This window comes from Protopterus annectens, chromosome 4.part0, assembly GCF_019279795.1.
Source record: "Protopterus annectens isolate FY-2018-M chromosome 4.part0, PAN1.0, whole genome shotgun sequence".
Taxonomy (NCBI): domain Eukaryota; kingdom Metazoa; phylum Chordata; order Ceratodontiformes; family Protopteridae; genus Protopterus; species Protopterus annectens.
Window position 1 is genome coordinate 1,147,755,989 of NC_056733.1, and position 22,884 is coordinate 1,147,778,872.

Here is a 22,884-nt window from a genome sequence, read left to right on the forward strand (position 1 = left end):
GACCGCAGAGAGCCAGCTCCTCAGGAGCCCCCTGTGGGGATTTCATCCTCTTCCGAGGCCTCTCCTGAATTGGCAGAAGAGCCCCCTCGGAAGAGGAAGTGCAAGAGGAAACACATTGACTCACCTGAGTCTATCACGTCAGACACAGATTTGGATGATTCTGAGGGTTCCCCGTTCCCCTTCTGAAGATGTCTCATTTGCAGACATTCTGGAGATCCTGAAACAGAGGGAAATTGGCCAGCCCTCAACCCTTCGGAGGACGAATCTGTGTATCTTGAGGCGTTGGCTCTCGTCCTTCCACCTCCTGGGTGTCCCTCCCTTGACCCCCTCATGCAGGTGGTTGCTAAGAAGGCATGGGCGGCTCCTGATTCAGTGGACCCCACTCCCAGGAGACCCTCTAAGTTCATCACAGCTCCAGCAGACAAGCAATTTTTAACAAAAGGAGTTTCTGTGGATGCTATGGTGGTAGCTGCTGCCACAAAGAAGGAACTGGCTGATCCTTCAGTACCTGTCCATCCACCTAACAAGGAATCTAGGTCCATGGATAGGTACGGGAAGCGGATGTTCTCCTCAGCGACATTTACCATGCGTTCTCTGAACTACCTGTGCCATTTCACTCGTCTTCAAAGGGACTTGATCAAGGAAGCGAGTGAAATGTTAAAGGATCCTACAGCTGCGGGTTTCCAAGACAAGATGAACACGCAGCTGGCTACCCTTAATTCCATATCCAACTCCTCCATGCGCCTCCTCTCTTACGCGGCCGATGGAGCGAGCAGAGCCGCAGGGACAGGTGTAGCCTTACGTAGGCACGCCTGGATGCGGCTATGCAATTTTGCGGACCCTTTCAAGACATCTTTCACGAACTCCCCTTTTGATGGATCATCTCTCTTTGGTCCTCAAGTGAAAGAAACCCTGACTAGGTGCGAGACTGATGGCAAGACCCTTTCTGCCGTCGGAGTCCGTTTTTCGACTCCTTCCAGGCCTTACCCCAAAGGCCAGAAGGGTGGAAAGATGTGGTTCCGTAAACAATCTCAAGGGACTTCGCCTGACGCACAGAGTCGTTTTCCTACCAGAGGCAGAGGTGGGAATAACAATGGTAGACGTCGCCCTAGGGGCAGGGGGGGTCCGCAAAACCAGGGCAATCGGGAAGCCTTCCCTGATAAGCCCTTTCAGCATCCCTGAGGTGTTGCCCGACTGCCCATCTTCGGAGGCAGTCGGGGGAAGATTGTCACTGTACCCAGAAGCCTGGCTATCCCTGACTCAAGACAAATGGGTACAGTCCATCATTTCCGAAGGCTATTCTATCCCCTTTCTTCGTTTTCCAAATCAGTCAAGAAAATCCCTTCCAGATGTTCCACCCGCTCAAAGGGATCTAGCAGCTTTGGAAATTTCAAAACTGCTTGCAAAAAGAGCAATTCAGCCAGTGCCAGTAGACCAACAAGGATCCGGAATCTGCTCAAGGTTCTTTTTAGTTCCAAAGAAAACAGGGGACTGGAGACAGATATTGGATCTCAGTGTCTTGAACAAGTCAGTCAAGAAAACAAGATTTCGGATGGTCACGCTGCAATCCATTCTTCCCCTTTTGGGCAAAGGAAACTGGATGTGCTCTATAGACCTTCGGGATGCGTACTATCACATAAAAATGAACAGACGCTCCAGAAGATTCCTCCGCTTCAGGCTGGGAACCAGTCATTTTCAGTTCAGGGCCCTGCCCTTTGGTCTCACCACTGCCCCGGGTGTTTACCAAATGCATGGCAGTGGTAGCTTCTCACCTGAGGCGACAAGGATTCCAGGTGTTTCCATATTTGGACGACTGGCTCCTCACAGCTCCCACCAAGCATCTCCTTCTGATGGCCAGAGATTATACTTTTCGCGTTTGTCAAAAACTGGGTATTTCAATAAATTGCGAAAAGTCTGTTTTGTCGCCTTGTCGTACTATTACCTACATAGGCAAATCTAGATACTATAAACATGTCTGCAAGGCTAACACACCAAAGGATATCAGACATTCACAAATTGGTGTCACTTCTTCTCAACAACAACAGAATCAAAGCCAGGTTAGTTCTAAAGGTGTTGGGAATCATGGCAGCGCCATACCTCTCCTTCCATTAGCCAGATACCACATGCGGATCCTTCAGTGGATGCTTTTACTCAATGGTCATACCAGGAACTTCCAATGTCTCACACCATTGTGATCACGCAGGCGTGCAAAAAGCATCTCATGTGGTGGATGTCTTCCCCCCCAGCTCCTGTTGGGAAGACCCTTTGTTCCACCTCCTCCGGTTGCTACACTGACAACGGATGCCTCCCTGATCGGGTGGGGGGGGCATTATCAGGGCAGGACAGTCCAGGGCACATGGCAACCAAACGAATGCCACTTGCACATAAATGTTCTGGAGATGAGAGCAGTGCTTTTAGCGTTGCAAGCCCTTCAAGACTCTCTTCCCTTGGGAACAATTGCAATCCAGACAGACAATATGTCTGTAGTGTGGTACATCAACAAACAAGGCAGAACCAGATCATACCCCCTGTGTCGAGAAGCACTCAGACTGTGGCAATGGGCGATTTCTTCTCAGCGTTTTCTGATAGCAACGCACATCCCCGGGAAGTCCAATCACATTGCGGACAAGTTGAGCAGAGCTATACTCATGCCTCACGAGTGGTCTCTGAAAGACTCTGTAGTGAGAGAAATTTTTCTCAAGTGGGGTCAGCCTTGCTGCGATCTTTTTGCTACTCCCCAAAACAGCAAGTGCAGAGAATATTTCACTCTATTCCCTTTACCAGGCCAACCCAGCAGAGACGCTCTAGTCCAAGTTTGGCCCCGGGGACTTCTGTATGCATTTCCTCCTTTCCCACTGATCTCTCAAGTAATACAGAAAGCCATCGCTCAGAAGGCCTCATTGATCCTCATTGCTCCTTACTGGCCTCGACAAGTGTGGTTCCCCTTTCTACATCGTTTTCTCTTGGAGCGACCGTGGAATCTGGACCTAGTTCCAGATCTTTTGATCCATCAGTCGGGTCAGTTTCATCGCTCCCTCCCCTCTCTGAACCTCACTGCTTGGTTCCTCCAGTTCCAACCGTAGCCAGGCTTCCTCAATTATCTCACTCTGTTAGAGATATATTGATAGCTTCCCATAAATCTTCCACTCGAAAGATTTATTTGAGTAAGTGGAAACGCTTCTCATATTGGGCACAAGGAAAGGACATAGATCCTTTCACCGCTTCCATCCAACTAGTCCTTGATTTTCTAGCTGAACTCTTCCATGCAGGTTCATCTCCATATACACTTAAGGTTCAATTGGCAGCTATTTCTAACTTCCATGTGGGTATTTCTGAATCTGCCCTAATGTCCCACAAACTTTGCAAAGCCTTTTTGAAAGGAGTTTTTCTTCTCAGACCTCCTATAAGAAATCCTCCTTCTCCTTGGGACCTAAATTTAGTTCTTGCTTCTTTGATTCTTTCCCCTTTCGAACCTGCAGCTTCCTGTTCCTTGAAATTATTATCATGGAAAAACTCTCTTTCTGGTAGCTATTACATCAGCTAGAAGAGTTTCAGAACTTCAAGCACTCAGTTGTCGTCCTCCTTATCTTTTGTTTCATAAGGACAGAGTATCCTTACGAACTAACCCGTCCTTTTTGCCTAAGGTGGTTTCAACATCAAATCTAAACCAAAGCATTGACCTCCCTGTCTTTTTTCCAGAGTATTCCAATAGGTCTGAACAAAAATTACACTGCCTGGATGTTCATCGTCAATTAAGGTACTACTTGGATAGAACAAAACAATTCAGAAAATCTGATCAGCTGTTTGTCTCCTATGCGGAAAGCAGAAAGGGACTTTCAGTTTCAAAGGTATCATTATCCAGATGGCTAACATCTTTGATTTCCCTGGTATATGAAATTAGACAACAAAAATTGCCTAATAAACCTAAAGCCCATTCCACCAGAGCTTTGGCTACTTCTTTAGCCTTCCAAGACAGACTGCCTATTGACACCATTTGTGCAGCGGCTACTTGGGCTACTCCTCACACTTTTTTATTTCTCATTATAAGTTGGATTTAGCTTCTAGGCATAGAGCTAACTTTGGTTCCACTGTTCTCAGGAGTCTGTTCCGTTAGGCCACCGGGACAAGGTGCTAGGACGCGGTCCCATCCAGCAAGAATGAAGGCGAGATAGACAACTTAACATATAGAAGTTATGTTCTTACCATAACGTTCCATGTTAGTTGTCTTCTTCTCGCCTTCTTCTTACCCCACCCTCCTTCCCCCTGGCCTGGACAGACCTAGAGGAGTTGTGATCGTGACCTCTCTTTCTACCACCTCTTTCTTAGACATATGCTATTATGCATATTTCTTGGTTCAGGATGTAGGTCACCCTTCTTTCTTCCTGTTGTTAGAGGTGGATTCTGTTTTACAGTTATACTGTTTCTGTTATAAGCTGGGGTTAGCTTACAAACGAGATCTGAGGTAACTCTCGCCTAGCATTGTGGGATATAAGGGGAGCCTCGAGCCGGTGGAACCAACTCTCGAGCTTTTAGAGTGGCAGTCGGGCGAGGTCGGCTCCGAACCCATCCAGCAAGAAGAAGGCGAGAAGAAGACAACTAACATGGAACGTTATGGTAAGAACATAACTTCTATTTTCCCTTCATGATCCTATTAGAGGTGCAAGTGTCTAGGTACAGGTAATGGAACAAGTTTAACTGATTTTGACTATTTTTAAACTGTCCTAAAGCTACTGATTATGGGCTGTGGATCTCAAATTTAAATGTCACATTCCAATGAAATTTTCAAGAAAAGATGTTGAGGGCAATTTTTTCTTAACATACAGTATATACGCAGCTGATGTACTGTAATTAATTTAAAAATATTTTGTTGTGCTGTGAAGAAAACTATTAGCTGCACTTTTTAAACATAGTATTTTGACAATGATATATTTTATTTTTTTTATTTTCTAATGGGCATTCTGACCTTAATTTAACCATGTGTCATTCCATCTTTTGGTGCTTTTTACACAAAACCTTGTAAATTCAACAGTCGTTTACAAAAAAATCTGTGTGCGCCGTTCTTGTCTTTGTAGCTCAGTGCTGGAACTGGCCCCCACCATATTGCTATATTGTTTGAGAGCCCTAGTAATGTTATCCATTGACAAAAGTTCTCTCTTAAAAAAAAAAAAAAAAAAAAACCTATAAATTGTACATTTACACTTTTTGGTATAGAATGCCTCAGACTGGCATTCTGCCTTTAAAAACTTAACTAGGAGTGCAATGATTGTTGAAGACCAAAGTGCTCTGAACACAACTCCTCCGTAGTAAGTTGCATAGAACTGTAAACTGTAGTGCATGAACACCTGAACTCATGTATTTGTAATTCAGGTGATTTTGTACCGAAACACAAGCTAAACAAAAAGTTGGTCTTTGTTTTCACAGGGTGGCAAAACTCTACTGCGCCCCTAAATAGGATGCATTATTTTACTGTTTGAGTGGATAAGATCACTGGAACCTTGGAGCCCTGCCCTCCGTTATGGAATGCATTGTTTTACTGTTTGACTGGGTAAGATCACTGGAACCTTGGAGCCCTGCCCTCCGTTATGGAATGCATTGTTTTACTGTTTGACTGGGTAAGATCAGTGGACAAGTGGGGAATGCTGCTTAGTTAAGTGACTTCTTCAGTGTCACACAGTAGGCAAATGAAGATGAAAAGAATCAAACTTTGTACCTTGGGCACAATGCCAGATATGTGATCACAAGCATAAAATTCCTAACAATATAATACTTTTTAAATGAAGACATTTAAGTTTGTTTCCTTTTTCAAGAACTTAATAGTACTTTCTGTCCACTCATTAACAGCATAGAGGTTTAGTCCCCTGCATAGGTATGTTTTTGTTTTATATACTGTCTGCTGAGGTTGTCAAGTCTAAGAAAGTCGTTAAAAGAAAATAAATTGTTATGCTTGCTGTTTTTTCTGCTGTGATCTTGACGTGTAGAATAGCATGCATGCAGTTTAAACCAAAACACACTGCTACAGCACATAATGTGAGCAGCTGAAGCAAGGCAGTTAAATGCAGATTGGTGTTTGTTGGCCACAGCTGGGAGTTTTATTAATGGCTTCTTTCCATTGGCAACCAGTATGTCTTGAGGATGCTTTCCCTTACAAGCTTGCTAGCCAGTCAACTAAGTAGTAGTAATTTTAGATTTTTGAGAGAAAATGTCTCTTAAATGGTTTTGTAAACTGATCTTTTGATTTTTATAGGTTATGTGCAAAACTACCAGTAAGTTCAAAATATAGTGGTTGGATGTTGTCTACATTGATTTCTTTTCTTCTCTCTCTTCATTATGTAGCCATCATGAAGTTCAACCCTTTTGTATCATCGGACCGTAGCAAGAACCGTAAGAGACATTTCAATGCACCCTCTCACGTACGTAGGAAAATTATGTCTTCTCCCTTGTCTAAGGAGCTGAGGGCTAAATACAATGTTCGCTCAATGCCCATCCGAAAGGACGATGAAGTTCAGGTGACTATTCCTCTTCCTGGAATTAGTTTGATCTGCTTGGTGTCATTTTGTTCACTTTTTTTAGTACTCTGGTTGTAAGTTTTAATGTTAGGTGCCACCGTCTTTACTGCTGTAAAGTTGACAATAGGTCACCAGAACTTTAGCTGGGAGTTGGGTTATGTTCTTTTTGGTGCACAGACATACCTGTCTGTGGTGTCTACCTGCTGCGGCATTATTGTGTCATTATAACTTGCTGTTATGTCACGTGTAGTGTCCTGTATGTGACTCCTGGTCTTGTGAGTAAGCCAGGTTTCTTAGCTTCTTGGTTGTGTTGCACTCTACCTGCACAGAGCATGTAGTAGCAAAGTCAAAAGTACCTTTATTGAATCCGTCACCTTTCCTTTTTTTTTTTTTTTTAAATTTCTGTGTTATTGCTTTCCAAAACTCTTGGGAAGAACTGGTAATTACAGAATATGAACACGATTGTTGTGGTGTTTTTTGCTTCAAGTTGGCGTCTAGATGTTGGGGGTTTCTAGGATTTTTGGCTATAATTTTCAGGTTGTCTGAAACAAAACTATAATTTAATGCTGTTGTGTTTTGGTTTGGAATATGTTGATGTTTGCTTTTATGTTTGAACATTATTCAACAAGTGTTGTGAAGTCTTGCAGGGCAGAAACTGAGTTTGCTAAATCTGGAAGCCACCATAATTTTGGTGAAGTAATGGATATTTGGGTCCTTTACTGGAAAGGGAGGCCATCCAGCTTAATCCAGTTATACCAAGCTAAACTTCATGTATAGTTTTAACTGATGTAACTATAACTTTGTTTAATGAGACCGGTCATGCAAGATCCACTCTATCCTTTCACATCTCTAGATATAAAATGCCTGCCATTTTGAGATCAGCCCATTGAAAACCTGACCAGCAAAATAAGTAATACATTAATAGAAAACATAAATGCACAATACACGACATATTTTGTAAATGTAAGCCCCTTGCACCATGCCTCACCCCCCCCCCATAACATTGCTATTTCCAGATGTGTTATTAGCCATTTGGATGTATAATTGGCTTGAGAAACTGGTTCTAGTTTTAGATTAAATGTATATAAGAGCAAGGTCCCGCCAGTCGTGTCTGTTACTACATTTGATATCAAAGGTGTAATTATAGCCATTGAAAAAATTGTGAATGTGTTTTTGAACCATGCCTCTTTGTAGGATGTCTGATCCATAAGCGATAAGAAAAGCGCATATTTAGTCAAGCTTATTGTTATTACTGCTGGCTTTATTAGAGATCAAGTGAAGTAGCTGGTCGTGTTTTATGTATGGATTAGTAGGGGTGGGAGAAGGGAAGGGAGTCCTGCAGGAGATGGTGGGGCCTAAGTTTTGGTTATGAAGGTGGGTGGAGTAAGAGGTTGTAGATTGGATGGAGTGAGAGGAGAGCAAAAGAATATAAGGAAAGGTAGACGACATTATGGTTTGTGCGTGTGTACAGAGGAAGTTGGTGTTGAGGAGTAGAATAGATTGTGAAGTATTTTATAAAGGAGAAAGAAGTTTGTTGCAAGTCTTTTAGCAAACTGGTTGGAGATAGAGTTAATGGCATAAAGGGCAAGTGAGAGGCCCTCATCAAAAAGGAATATATGAAATTCCAGTATGTGTGAATGTGGTAGCCTTATTACAGTTGGCAAAACAAGGGATAATGTAGAGAGGGGTAGTAGTTGATGTGTTCATGGTGTAGGTAAACCTGCTGTGGTCCTTCAATTTTAATATTGAACTGTTGATGTGCTGCAAAGTGTTGGATGCATATAGCCTGCGTTGAGGCTGGATGGAGTGTCCTGCCATCTGCCTCTTGTGGAAGTGAATGGCATTTCAGGGACACACACAGTGCATGTCCCACCCTTAGTGTTGCTGAGTAGATAGGGTGGAGAATTGGCTGAAATACACCCCCAGCAGCAGACTGCACCAGGTCAAGTCATCTTTAGATGGCGGTCCTTTGTGCATAACCTGTTGGGATTAGACTTTGTATGAGGTACACTGTATTAAGCTAATATCTGTGCCTTTTTCTTTCCCAGGTGTGGCTAGTGGTTGGTTGTTTTAACACAGTCATAACTACATTTTTTATGTAAAATATATAATTTTGTTTGTGCATTCTTGCAAATGTTTAACTGTGGGTTCTGTTCCCACAGCATGTGTTTTGAATTCATCTTCTATTACTGGCTCAGCAGTTTGCTATGAGATTGGTGCTGTATTCTTGTGCATGGCTCTTCAAATGAGGCATAAAGCTTGTTCTCCTATACCTAAGTTGCCAGTGATTTAGGTGGATGTAAAAGATTCTGTAGCGCTTACTGAAAAGCATAGAACAATTTCCTTGGTGTCCTGATTAAATTTTCCCTAGTATGTACAGATACCACCTCAAGCCACACTTAAGTGGCCTTTTTCCTAATGGGGACTTATCCTGGTTGTCAGAATGTAAATTTCCTCTTTGGTGTCTTTTTTTTTTTTTTTTCTAGATGTTCCCTACACTGTCATATTTAAAGCATGATTTGACTGTTTCTAACCTAGTAAAAATTGTGACATTGTAAATCTTCGCTTTTTAACGTTCTGTGGCACCTGTTTCATCTGAAGAGAACAGCAAGCTGAATTTTTTTTGAAGTGGGAAGGTTGTCTAAAATGCCCTGCATTTAAATGTCGGGCAGCATAATTTGGTACAAAGAAGGGAGGTTTTATCTTAATTGTATGTAGGGAAATGTCTTCAATGCTAAATGATTGAACTGACAACACTGTGGAATATTTGATATGTCACAGTGCAGCGTAATTACTAGGAATAAATTGTAAAGATGTCTGAATTTTGTTGCTCTTTTGCACTTATGGAAAATGTTAAGCAGCATGTCCTGTTCAAATTTTGCCCACTGCTGTGGGAAAAGTCTGCCATTGGTAAACCTGCATTACCCACTCATAGTTATCACATGTAAACATTTAAGTAGTGTTCCACATGTGACTTTGTAGCTTTCAGGTTTCATAATTTAACTTTTCTGATTTCTTATAAAATGATGGAACTGCATGTTGAGACTCCAGGGATTTGTTTGAGTCAGATTAGGTAGCAACTGCTTCCTGTTTTTTTCCTAGCATATGTCCTAAAATGTTCTGAATGTGTGCGTTTTTAAGAGGTGTTCAGTTTGTGTGTTAGTTCTGGTGAGCAGACCAGGAATTGTTTAATAAGAAGCAATTGGTTGTATGGCTTTTGTTTAATCAGTATTAAAGAAAGGAATTTGTTTTTGCGTGAGCGCCATAGTATTTTTGACCGTATTCATTTTTGGGCATGTGTACTGTTAAGGAGGATGTGCTGAATATTACTGAATGTTGATTGATGTGGTCATCTTGATGAGGCTACCGCTTTCTCCCCTGAAAGAACAAGAGGCTTAAAGGAATGAGTGGGAATAAGGTGAAAGTAAAATTGCTCTGAGCAGCAAGAGGCTGTCATTCTGCTTTCTCAGAGTGGTTTCTCCTAAATGTTGTAAAACCTTCACATTATTTTGCAGTGTTTGAAATTGCAGATTTATTTACATTTTGTTAATCAGCCTAGTCTCGCTAGGTAGTAGCCTCTCTTCAGGGGAGACTCAGCCTAGTCTCGCTAGGTAGTAGCCTCTCTTCAGGGGAGACTCAAGGTACTAGTCAAACTACTAAAAAAGCAAGTGAGTGCATAAGGGCTAGGCAGTGGTGATGGTATCAAATCCTTATTGTAATGGTCAGTTTCTGTAAGCATGCAAAACTGAATATTCTGAGTGAGTTTCTCTTTAAAGATGATGCTGGAATTTGTCATGTTTGTAAAGCTAACACTTGCGTCCGTAGTAGTTGTTATCCAGCATCTTTTGACACTCACGGCTTGCATATGCCATTCCCAACATGACATTGTGACATTCTGTATTTGCGGAATTAATGTGTATGTTGAAAAAATAATTTTATAACCTTTAACACACAGTCTGTTGCAAAGCCACACTGAAGCAGCAGATGTACAGGAGTCCAGTTTAGATGGCTCCTTGGTCCTCTGTGCATGACTTGACGAAATTAGGCTTTGTACGAGTTGCACTGTATTAATCTAATGTCTGTGCCTTTTTCCTTTGTCTGTAAAATGTATAATTTTCATAATTTCTTGCAAAATTTTAACTGTGGGTTCTTTTCCCACAGCGAGTGTTTTAAGTTAATTTTCCATTGCTGCACAGCAGTGCAATGCGAGATGGGTGCTGTTCTTGTGTGTGTGGTCCTTCAGATGAGGCATAAAACTTGAGTTCTCATATACCCAAGTTGCCAGTAGTTTAGGTGGATGTAAAAGATTCCATAGTACTTACTTAAAGACAGAACAGTTTCCTTCATGTCCTGGTCAAATTTTCCATAGTATGTACGAGTACCACCTCAAGCCACACAAGTGACTTTTGCCTAGTGGGACTAACCTCGGTTGCCATTGGAGTGTAAATTTCCTTTTTGGTGTTTTTCTGCTATATGATCCCTGCAATGTCATATTTTAAGTAAAACGTGACTTGATGGTTTCTCCCTTTTTTGTGCTTTACTCCTTTCTGATTGTGTAACATGATATATACTTTTTTGTTAAGGAATACATTTGAATACTGATCACACTGGTTATCACTGTGCCTTAGTTTTTCAAAACTGTTTCCTTATTTGCTGTCATGCTTTTCAATCGAGTAGATTTTTGAAACAAAAAACATATATATACTTGACATGGACTCTACAGAGGACCCTTTTAGTCATGATCCGGTCCATTGGGCAGGAGACAAAGTATTAGTGTGCTGTAGACATGTGGTTAGATGTTTATAGCATTGTGAGAATTGCCAGTTGTGGCTAGTTTGTATGCATTGAGTTAAGGGATAGGGATAACTGTGCCCTTGGACGCTTCTGGGGTCAATAGATAAGCCTTGAGGCTGGTTTGGGCCAATTTAAAAATGGGGGAGATTTCCTCCTCTTAGGAAAGTGGGAGGAAAGAGTTAGGGAAAGTGCCAAGTATTCATTTTAGGTAACGCCAATTCTGCTAATTTCCAGACTAGGAGCATAAGACATGCATGTTTGCAAGTATGTGATTTTCAGTTTTATTACTGAACCATTGAAAGATTTGGAAAGTTTGTAGGGGAATACAGATTCAAATATATTTGACATTAGTTTACTGGGAGAGTCCAGCTGGGTCAGAAAAGTGCCCATTTTCAGAGGAGGCCTGGGGAGAAAAGCCCCGCAGTCACGATATTTCAAAAATCAAGTAAAGATATCTTCAATCACAAAGTGTCTGTAGCATAGACTAGATTCAGGCCTGCTGGATCTAGCTTTGTTTGTATAACTTGTGCACTGATCCAGGCCATCTTTTTTGGAGAAGGTTTCTCTGTACCCTAATGGCAGGAGTCTGCAGTTAGAACTTGTCTGATTGAAGACTGCTGGAACAGGGCTCAGTTTTGAGCTTTTTAACATGTTAATTGGGTAAAGTGTTTTGATTGTATCTGCTCTATTTTCTGGGGAGGAAAAAAAATATATATATATATATCTATCTGTATATATCTATGATAATATACATACATACACACACACATATATATATATATATATATATATATATATATATATATATATATATATATATATATACATACATATATGTTTCCTGCCTTTCTGAACTAGTATAGTCCAGTTTTCAGGTTATTGCTGAATTCAGGGCTGTGTTACAAGTTTCTGTGTTGCCCATATCTTACTTGGATAAAAGAAAGTTTCTCTGCTCACCTGTGAGAGAGGGGAGCTTTGAGCAGCCTATCTGTCCCTGGAGGAGTGGTTTCAGCCCAGACGTTAGTAGTTTATCGGCCATTTTGGGCCAATTTCTTTTTCACTTCCCTGCTATAAAAAACGCATTTGTGCAGTTTTGCACACCGGGCAGTGCCGGTTAGCTAGAGTTAAACTATTCTCGGCTCCATGAAGTCTACTCTTCAATTTTTCCCTTGGAACTAGACAAACCTTCAACTTTAGCACTCAAACCATTCATTTCACAGTCGAGCACTTGCTTAAAACTCATAGAAAGCACTAATTAACCCTAGCACTAGGCCTCCCCCCATACTGTCCAGAAGGACAAGGCTCTCTATTCGTCCCCACCAGCCAGTTTACTCTACCTATTCAGGCATGTCCAAAGGGCAGTTTCCGGTGTACTGTCCAGTCCAACTGCTGAATCTGGGCATTTTGAGGTAATGTTAAAACTGTCTCAACAACCCTCTCCTCCTACCACCAAACACTAATATGCAAGCGATGCAATTTATACAGCCAATCTGAGGGCAAAGCTCTCTCAACCCAAGACTGGAACTGACAGTTAAGAGGAGAAGGGTAATACTTGCAACACACCACCAGTCTCACATGGACCTAATAAACCAACACCGGCAACTAACACACATGAATACATGAAAACCTACTCTGAGGCTCTAAATAAAAATCTGCAAAAGCAGCAGAGACCTCCAAAGCAGACATCCAAGCAACCTCCACACCCCATCACCAACCATGAAACACTTCACATAGTCAGTGTGCCACACAAGCACAGCCCTTAAGGCAAAATAACATACCCAACACACTAGTAATGGGCGACTCTATATTCGGGCACACTGATGTCCCACTAACTAGGCTGGACAAGGAGAAGGTTACAGTTAGCTGCCTGTCGGGTGCCAGGATCCGCCACATAACACAAGCACTCAGGTCACTCCAGAACAAGTACAAATATGACTCTGTCATTGTCCATGTTGGTGTGAATGACCTCAGACGTACCTCCCTGGACTATAGACGTACCTCCTTGGACTACATGAAAAGAGACATGGAAGAGCTCTCTGATGATGTAGCCCAGGCCGGTATGACCCTGAGTAACATCCTGCCCTCACCAAGAATGATGCCACAGTATAAAGAAAAAATTATCAATTTCAACAATTGGCTAAGTTTCTGGTGTCATTCAAAGGGGATCCAGTATCTGTCCACCTTGGATGACATGCTCGACAAGCCACGTTGCTTCACAAGAGATGGCTTGCACCTGTCACCCTTAGGCTTTCGAATACTGGCCAAGGCTCTTGCCGCCCCCATAGTGCCTTTTTTAGGCAAGGCTCAAAAGACAAACCCACCACCATAAATAGCACAAGTAACCAAAAACTGAGGGTAATGCTACTAGACGCCAACCTCAAAATGCACCCACTCGAGGCACTCCTCAGTATGGAGAACATCGGCATCTGTGCAGTAACAGAAACCTGGTTTAAGGCTCCTGAGAGCACCCTAGCACTACTAGGCTACAACTCGTACCATACCTTTTGGCCACAGAACCAGGACCAAAACACAAAAGGCGGGATACTTGCATTATGCTGCGCCACTAACCTGGAGGTGCATCAGAGATCATCCATGTGCAACTAACAATGGGCAAAACTGCAATCCAAATTGTAGCTTGTTACAGATCACCCACAGTGACCCAGGACCCTCATTCCACATTTCTGGAGACACTGGGAAATATGAAGGTCTTACCAAACACCCTAATACTGGGTGATTTCAATTACCCAAACATAAACTGGGAGAACTACTCCAGTACTAACTCCCTTGCCCAATGCTTCCTAGAATTTATAAACTCGAATGCCCTGGATCAACTGGTCAACACCCCCACTAGAGGGAGCAACATATTGGACCTGGTCATCACCAACATGGGTGACCAGTGTTCCACACCGGAGGTCAACCCCCCCACTGGTTAGATCAGACCATAGACTAATCACTCTGGATATCCGCATTCCGCCCCCACCCCCAATCAAGGAAACCACTGTGAAAAACTGTTTAAAAGCAAAGTTCACGTTACTTAAGACCGAGGTGGAAGGGTTCACAGCCATCATGCTAAAGGACAATGCTCTCCAAGCTGCTGAAACCTTCACAAAGGCACTCTATGAGCATCTGCAGGAATGCATGGATCGTGCTATCCCAAGTAAAACCAAGACTCGCTTCTCCAAGAAAAGGAAACCAGTCTAGTGGACCCGTGCCATAAACAAGCTATACAACAGAAGGAGGAAACTAGTACACAAGAGTAAAATCCCAAGAAGGAAAGACGTCCCTGATCAGTATCAGCAAGAAACTACGATCCCTCAATAAATCATCCAAGGCTAGTTTCGAAAGAAAAATTGCCAATGACTCCAAAGATGACCACAAAGCATTCTTTAGCTATGTCAAGAACCTAAGTGGAAACTCCCAGATCTGCTCAGAGTTAGTGCAGAATGGCACAAAATACACTGAACCGACTGACATTGCCAACTTTCTGGCAGACAGGTTTAGTGCAAACTTCACCCCCTAAAGGGCCCATAACCAAGAAACTAAGAGTAATGCTACTCAACGCCAGAAGTCTAAACCTCAAGATGCACGCACTCTAAACTCTCCTTAGCATGGAGAACATCGATATCTGTGCAGTAACAGAAACCTGGTTCAAGGCTCCCGAGAGCACCCCAGCACTACCAGGTTATACCTCATACCATGCTTTTCGGCCCCAAAACTTGGACCGAACCACAAAAGGAGGGGGAGTATCAATATTCGTCAAAGATACCCACACCTCCAGGTTGGTGGCACAGCACAAAGCATCAGAGACTATCCATGTGCAACTAACAGTGGGTAAAACTGCCTTCCAGTTTATAGCCTGCTACAGACCACCCTCCCAAACCCAGGAACCCCACTCTGCCTTCTAAGAACACTGGAAAATATGAAGGTCTCTCCAAACATCATTATATTGGGCGACTTCAACTCCCCAAACATAGACTGGGAGCATTACTCTAGCTCCAGCACCCTAGCCCAAAGGTTCCTAGAATTTATAAACTCAAATGCTATGGAACAACTTGTTACCACTCCCACAAGAGGGGAAAGCATACTGGACCTGATCTTCACCAACATGGGGACTCTCTGCTCCAGACCAGAAGTGTATCCCTCACTGGCAAGATCAGACCATAAACTAATCTCACTGGATATTCACATCCTGACCCCACCCCCTGACCAGAAAACCACAGTGAAAAACTTCTTTAAAGCAAATTTCACACTCTTCAAAACTGAGGTGGAATCCTTCAAAGCCCCCGGGCCTGTGGAAAATACGGCCCAGACCGCAGAATCCTTTATAAACGCATTCTATGAACACCTTCAGGAATGCATGGATCATGCAATCCCAAATAAAACCAAGACCCAATCCTCCAAAGGCAGACGTCCTCTTTGGTGGACCCCAGCCATAAACAAACTATACAATAGAAGGAGGAAGCTACTACATGATAGAGCAAAATCCTAAAAAGGGAAGGCATCTCTGATCAGTATTAGCAAAAAACTACGGGCACTCATAAAATCGTCTAAGGCCAGCCTAGAGAGAAAAATTGCACAGGACACTAAGGATAATCACAAGGCTTTCTTTAGTTCTTAGGAACCTGGGTGGGAATTCCCAGATATGCTCATTAGTCCAAAATGACAAAAAATACACCGAACCCACAGACATTGCCAACATCCTAGCTGACGGGTTTAGTGCAAAATCCCCCCCCCCCCACCACCAAAAGGGCAAATATCTATCCCAGCAGAGTGCTGCCCCCCTGACATCTCAGATGCTCAGTTAAGAACCGCCCTCTCCAAAGCAAAAAAACACAGCATCAAAGGGACCAGACAGTGTCCCGGGCTGCGTCCTACATGAACTCCAAGAAGAGCTAAACCCAAACATAAAACCATTGTTCAATCTCAGCCTTACTACAGGATATGTACCCAAAGAGTGGCGTACAGCAACAGTGGTCCCTCTTCACAAAGGTGGTGCTTTAACGGATCCTGGAAACTATAAGCCTGGCTAGCTTGGTCTGCAAAGCTATGGAAAGGATCATCCTGGACCTCATAAATAAAGATATTAGGGACCTACAGACACTGGATCCTACCCAGTTTGGCTTTTAAGGGCAGATCCTGCCTCTTAAACCTGGTCGATTTCTTTGAAACAGTCACCAAGGCCATTGACAAAGGGAAGGTGTTCCACAGCCTACCTGGACCTCGCAAAAGCCTTCGATACAATACCCCACTCGGGCATTATAGATAAGCTCACCAGCTTGAATATAAACCCCTATGTCACTAGATGGGTTGCAAACTGGCTCAAGGACAGAACCCACATGGTTAGAATTGCTGGATCCATGTCAGACTCCAAACCAGTTACAAGTGGCGTCCCACAAGGCTCAGTCCTGGGACCTCTCTTGTTCGGTATATATTTCTCGGAGGTACAGGCCAACACAGAAGGACTGTGGCTGACCAAGTTCGCAGATGACTGCAAACTGGGCGCCATAATAGACTCTCCAGCCGACACAAGCATCCTCCAAAAGGGCCTCAAAGAAACAGACAACTGGTGCCAGAGCCATGGCCTCAAGCTAAACGCCAAAAAGTGTATAGTCATCCCCTTTGGCAAAAACAGTGCCCACAAATTACCACATAGGTGGTAATCCATTAAGTACAGAAGAAGTGATTAGGGACCTGGGGACCCAAGTTGATAGCAGTCTCTCATTTGACAACCACATGGCCAAAGTGGTTAGAAAAACATTTTATATAGCCCACCTAATCATGAAGGGATTCACATCTAGATCAGGGGAGGTCATCGTGTCTCTTTACTCATCCCTCATCAGGCTCATAATTGAGTACAATGCCCCTTTTGGGATGTACCTTACCAGACACCTGCAGCAACTGGAAAGACCCCAAAAGTACCTCATCAAGAGGATCAAAGGGCTCAAACAGATGCCATATGCTGCCCGGTTAAAGAAACTCCAGCTCTACTCAGTGGCATACCGCCTGCTCGGAGGCGATCTGTGCCTGATGTATAAAGCCATGTCCAACCCAGAATTAATGAACATACTGCAGCTCAGAAAATCCAAATCCTATCTAGCTACGCGCTCGAGAGACTTGAACCTCAGCACTGAAATAAATAGGACATGCTGGAGGGACAGATTCATAACCCAGAAGCTCCCTTCACTCTGGAATATAATCCCAGTCCAGGTTAGGCAGAGTCCCTCATTTCCTCTCCAAGAGGAATCTTGATGAGTGGATGGGAGATCGTAGGTTTACCCCGGGTATCACTTCTATGTCACTGTTACAGAGACACAGTATACTAACCTCAAAAGGGCATAGCAAAATTAATTTAAAATGGGTGGCGAAAGCCAAACACACTCTGGCTAGGCTTATAAATGCCCTAGGGCAGATAGCCTAGTATGAACCTATAAGAATGTAGGGTCCCGTCAATCACAGAGACACAGGTTAAAACAGCCCTATCCAAAGCAAAAAAACACAGCTTCAATGGGACTGGGTTGTGTCCCAGGCTGGGTCTTACAAGAGCTCCAAAATGAACTAACCCCTTACCTAAACACACTGTTCAAACTCAGCCTCTCTACAGGCTACTTACCCACAGAGTGGTGCACAGCAACAGTTATCCCACTTCACAAAGGTGAAGCCACAACAGACCCCGGGAACTATCGCCCTATAAGCCTGACTAGCCTGGTCTGCAAGGCTATGGAGCACATCATCATGGAACTCCTTAACAGAGACATTGGGAACCTCCAAACCTTGGACCCTACCCAGATCATGCCTCCTAAACCTGGTGGACTTATTTGAGACAGTTACCAAGGCATTAGACGAGGGAAAGGAGGTCCACACAGCCTACCTAGACCTCGCAAAGGCTTTTGACACTATTCCCCATTCTAGTATTACAGACAAGCTCACCAGCTTGAACATAAACCCCTACGTCACAAGATGGGTTGCCAGCTGGCTCATGGATAGAACTCGCATTGTGAGAGTTGCAGGCTCTACGTCAGACTCTAAACCGGTTACAAGTGGCGTCCCCCAGGGCTCAGTCTTAAGACCCCTCCTGTTCGGTATGCACTTCTCAGAGGTACAGGCAAGCATAGGAGGACTATGGCTGACCAAGTTTGCAGACTGCAAACTAGGGGCCATAATTGATTCACGGGCTGATACAGATACCCTCCAGAAGGGTCTCACTGAGATGGACACCTGGTGTCAAAATCATGGCGTAAAGCTAAATGCCAAAAAGTGCATGGTCATCCCCTTTGGGAAAAAATAAAGTACCAGCGAACTACCACATAGGTGGTAGTTCCCTAAATACAGAAAATGTAATAAGGATCTGGGGACCCAAGTAGATAGTAATCTCTCCTTTTGATAATCATATTGCAAAGGTGGTTAGAAAATCCTATGTGGCCCACCTAGTCACAAAAGGGTTTGCATCTAGAACAAAAGAGGTTATTGTGCCTCTATACTCATCACTCATTAAACCCATCATTAGAATACAACACCCCATTTGGGATGTACCTTACAAGACACCTGCAACAGCTGGAAAGACCACAGAAGTACCTCACCAAGAGGATCAATGGCCTCAAACAGATGCCCTATGCAGCTCGACTGAAGAAACTCCAGTTGTTCTCTGTTGCATACCGCCTACTCTGAGGTGATCTCTGCCTGGCATACAAGGCCATGTCCAACCTAGAATTTAAGGACATGCCCCACCTAAAGAAAACCTTATCCTCTCGAGCCGCACGCTCTAAGGATCTAAACCTCACCACAACAATAAATAGGACGTGCTGAAGGGATAGATTTCTGTCTCAGAGACTTCCCATGCTTTGGAATAAGATCCCAATCTACATTGGGCAGAGCTCCTCATTAACACTTTTCAAAAGAAACCTTGACGAGTGGATGGGAAACAAAGTTTACCTCCGGGATCACTTCAGTGTCTCTGCTGGACAGAGGCTCAGGGAACTAATCTAAGGGGGCAGTGAAAGCCAACACATTCTGGCTAGGCTTGTAAATGCTTTCGGACAGCCTAGTACCAACCTATTAATCTGCAGAGATTAAATAAGGTAAGGTAGTGAGGAAAACAAAAAGGAGTGCAGTAGGAGGCTGTAGAGGGTAGTGAAATGTGATCTAGGTTGAAGGGGGTGAGTGAAATTTAAGTTCAGCCAGGATTGGCAGAGGAGCAAATCTGAGATGTTGTAAGGTTCCCTTTTAGGGAGCATTTTAATGGTGTTAGGTTAGAAATAGTTCTGGTGGTTAGAGGTAAGGAGTTCCATTTTTTTTTGCTACAGAGTGCGAGTATAGGCTGTGTCTAGAGGATTTATACTGTTTATGGTGAGACGTTTTCATCTTCGATTTTTGAAAAGTATGTGTTGATTAAAGAGGTAAGAGCTGGACAGGTTAATAGATAGCGATTTGATTTTATATGTTACAAACTAAATGTAGGAGAGGTGTAGAGGGAGCTCTAGCCAGCTAAGGGTATGCAGAGCTTTTCGGTGATGGGTGAAGGAGGATGAATTAGTAGCAAGTTTGTCAATTTTTGTTGTAGCAGCTTTCAAGGGTTTTTTGTGTGTAAATCAGTTACAATTACTGCTTCATACAGCAGTGCAAAAGGTAGGTTTTGGCTAGAGTACTTTGTGGGTATGATCAGAAAATAATTTTCTGTGTAGCATGCCTAGTTTGGTGGGTTTCCTTGATAATGCTTTGGATGTGGAGGTTAAATTTCAGATCTATTATAACTCCTAATAGTTTGGTTAAATTTCAGATCTATTATAACTCCTAATAGTTTGGTATGGTGGACTAACTCTGTTCTTCGTGTTTCACTGTTGCAGTCTTTGCATTTGGGTAATCCTGCTGGCAGGTTGCCCTCAGTCTGCCTGAATTCCAAAGTCTTGGGTCCTGCATCGGCTGCTGTCGCCCCTTCCCTGACATCAGGCCGTCAGGGGTAAAAAAAAGAATCGGCCAACGCCATTTTCTTCGGTCTTTCTTTCCGTGCGGTGCCCGAAGCAGAAGCAGTTCGCAAGTGCCGGTCGGCCGACTCCTGAAATTTTCATGTTTGAGTTTCAGAACCAAAGTCTTCAATAAAGCTAAGTTCCCTGTTGGGGAAACTTTTTTTTTTTTTTTGCTCCAGACCGATGTCCGAAAAAGTTAATTGTATTACTTGTGGAAAGCAAATACCCTATAAGGATTTTCATTCTTACTATATTCCTTGCCTAGGCCCTGATCACAACGTTTCTGGTTGTCGGTTTTGTGCTAGATTTAACCAACGCACTATTAAGCGTCGGTATGATTTTGCTTTAAAGTATTTTGGTAACCGGTTTAATTATCCAGAAATGTCGTCGGGTAGCCATCCGACTACCGGAGTTTACAAAAAACGCAAGGAAAAGGATAGAGAAAAACAACCAAGGCTCAAAACAGACTACTAAGCTTATCCTAAGCCAGTCGCCAGTTCGCTGGTTCTCAGTGAGGCGCTTTCGCAGCCCCTGACACCTGCTACTTTAGAGTCGCAGGCCGCTACAGACTCCCACTTGGAGTCGGCCATGCCGCTGGATACTCAAGGTATTGGAGCCTCAGTCGCTAATCCCTCAGGTGGGTCTGGAGCCGCTGAGCGGGTACCGGCTTCTGAGGGAGTATTCAGACCTCAACATCTTTACATTAAAAAGGCAAAGACTAAAGCACCTTCTAAAGCAAACAAACAAACTCATGAGCCACGTGTACAGGCCTCTATGCCCAAAAGACAAATGATCAAAATGGCTGAAGACCTGATCACCTTGATCAGGGGTTCCCATCCCCCTCCTAAGAGGCCTAGGCAAGAGACTGCTGACTGAATCTTCAGATCCGGTTTCTATTTCTTCTGATCAGGGATATTCTTTACCCCCCTATGAGGATTCTGATGCTGAAGAATCTATTCCTTCAGCATCCCCTCCTGGGGATTATTCCTTTGGGGAAACATTGCATACCATGAGGGGGCATTTTCACTGGGAAAGTCAAGATTTTTCAGAATCTAAAAAGAGGCTTGGGGATTTCCTTTTACTACCTCAGCACAGGCCTCTAGCCATTCCACCAGTGCTAGAAATTGTAGATGTGTTTTCAGAGTCTAGTTTGACCCCTGACTCCTTACACCCCCCCCCCCCCCCAGTTCCTGTTAAGCCTGACAGATATTACAGGGTTCCTAACTCACACAAATTTATTTTTAAAAACCCTGCTGCTGACCCAGAAACTATTTCACAGGGCCCAAAGGGAGTTAAGGCTTCTGCTGCAAAAAAAACAACATCCTCTGACAGAGATTCAAGGACACTGGACAGATGGGGAAAAAAGGTTTACACATCTGCAACTTTGGCTATAAGGGCCTTAAACTGTCAGTTTCATATGCTCAAGTATCAGCAACATGTCATGGGATTGCTTAAACAGAAAATGATAAATTCTGAATGTGCTGAAAACAAGGAAATACAGGATTTATTGCATGCAGCTGAACAAGTTGGAAAGCATACTTTGCAATGTGGTTTTTATTTTTTGGAGGCCTCCTGCAGGGCCGCAGTTACGGGTCCTGTAGTTAGTAGGCATGCTTGGTTAAAGGCACAAAACCTGCCTGATCATGTTAAAGTTAAATTACTAGATTCACCTTTACAGCATGATACTTTTGTTTGGTGTTGAGGCAGAAGAGGTGTTAAAGAAAATGGAAGACAAAGCTAAATCTATGCAAACTGTTAAAGATTTTTTACAAGTACAGCCATCTAGGTTTAGTAGACACTGGCCTACAAAAGAATTGGTCATTTCCAGTGTCAGACCGCAAAGGGACAGATCCAAATGCCCTAGGGGGCAGATCCCAGACACAAGGTTCTTATAGGGCAAAACAATGGGGTGCTTCTACCTCCAAAGCTGGAGAAGATAAAGCACAAACATACAGAAAGCAGTCCCAATGACTTTTTCCCCTGCCTGCACCAAGCACTTGTCTTCTGGCAGCACCCTTAGGGGGAAAATTAGCACTTTTTGCTCAAAATTGGCACATTATAACCCAGGACAAGTGGGTTCTAAATGTAGTGTCACAAGGCTACAAATTCCATTTCCATACTCTGCCAATGGCAAATGGCTGGCCAGATCTGCCAAAAAATCAATGGACAGAAGCACAAAAGCAAGTTACATCCCTCATGGACATGGGGGCCATTCAGCAAGTACCAGAGCAAGGACAGGGATTTTACTCAAGACTGTTCTTAGTACCCAGAAAGGACAAGGCCTGGAAGCCGATACTGGACCTCTCCATTCTAAACACATTCCTGGATATTCCAAAATTCAAAATGTTGACTTTGCAGCAGCTTCTGCCCATGCTGGCCAAGAATGCTTGGCTTGTGACTTTAGACCTAAAAGAGGCATACCTGCATGTTCCAATCAGACAATCGTGCAGAAGATACCTTAGATTCAAGGCTGGTTCAATGCATTACCAATTCTCTGCACTGCCCTTTGGATTATCTACTGCACCCAGGGTCTTTACAAAGTGCTTGGCACCAGTAATTGCATTCTCCAGACAAAGAGGAATACAAATATATCCTTGCCTGGACGACTGTCTAATCCAAGCAGA

The 22,884-nt window shown here is 43.4% G+C and overlaps 1 protein-coding gene across 1 annotated transcript in view; it reads left to right on the forward strand.

Moving 5' to 3' along the window:
• RPL26L1 (ribosomal protein L26 like 1) overlaps nucleotides 1–22,884 on the forward strand; it is a 313,721-nt gene that overhangs the window by 18,404 nt on the left and 272,433 nt on the right. The window contains exon 2 of the mRNA XM_044069871.1: nucleotides 6,334–6,531. Coding sequence (XP_043925806.1) covers nucleotides 6,339–6,531 — 193 coding nt within the window. The 5' untranslated portion in view covers nucleotides 6,334–6,338. The remainder of the gene's footprint in view (nucleotides 1–6,333; nucleotides 6,532–22,884) is intronic.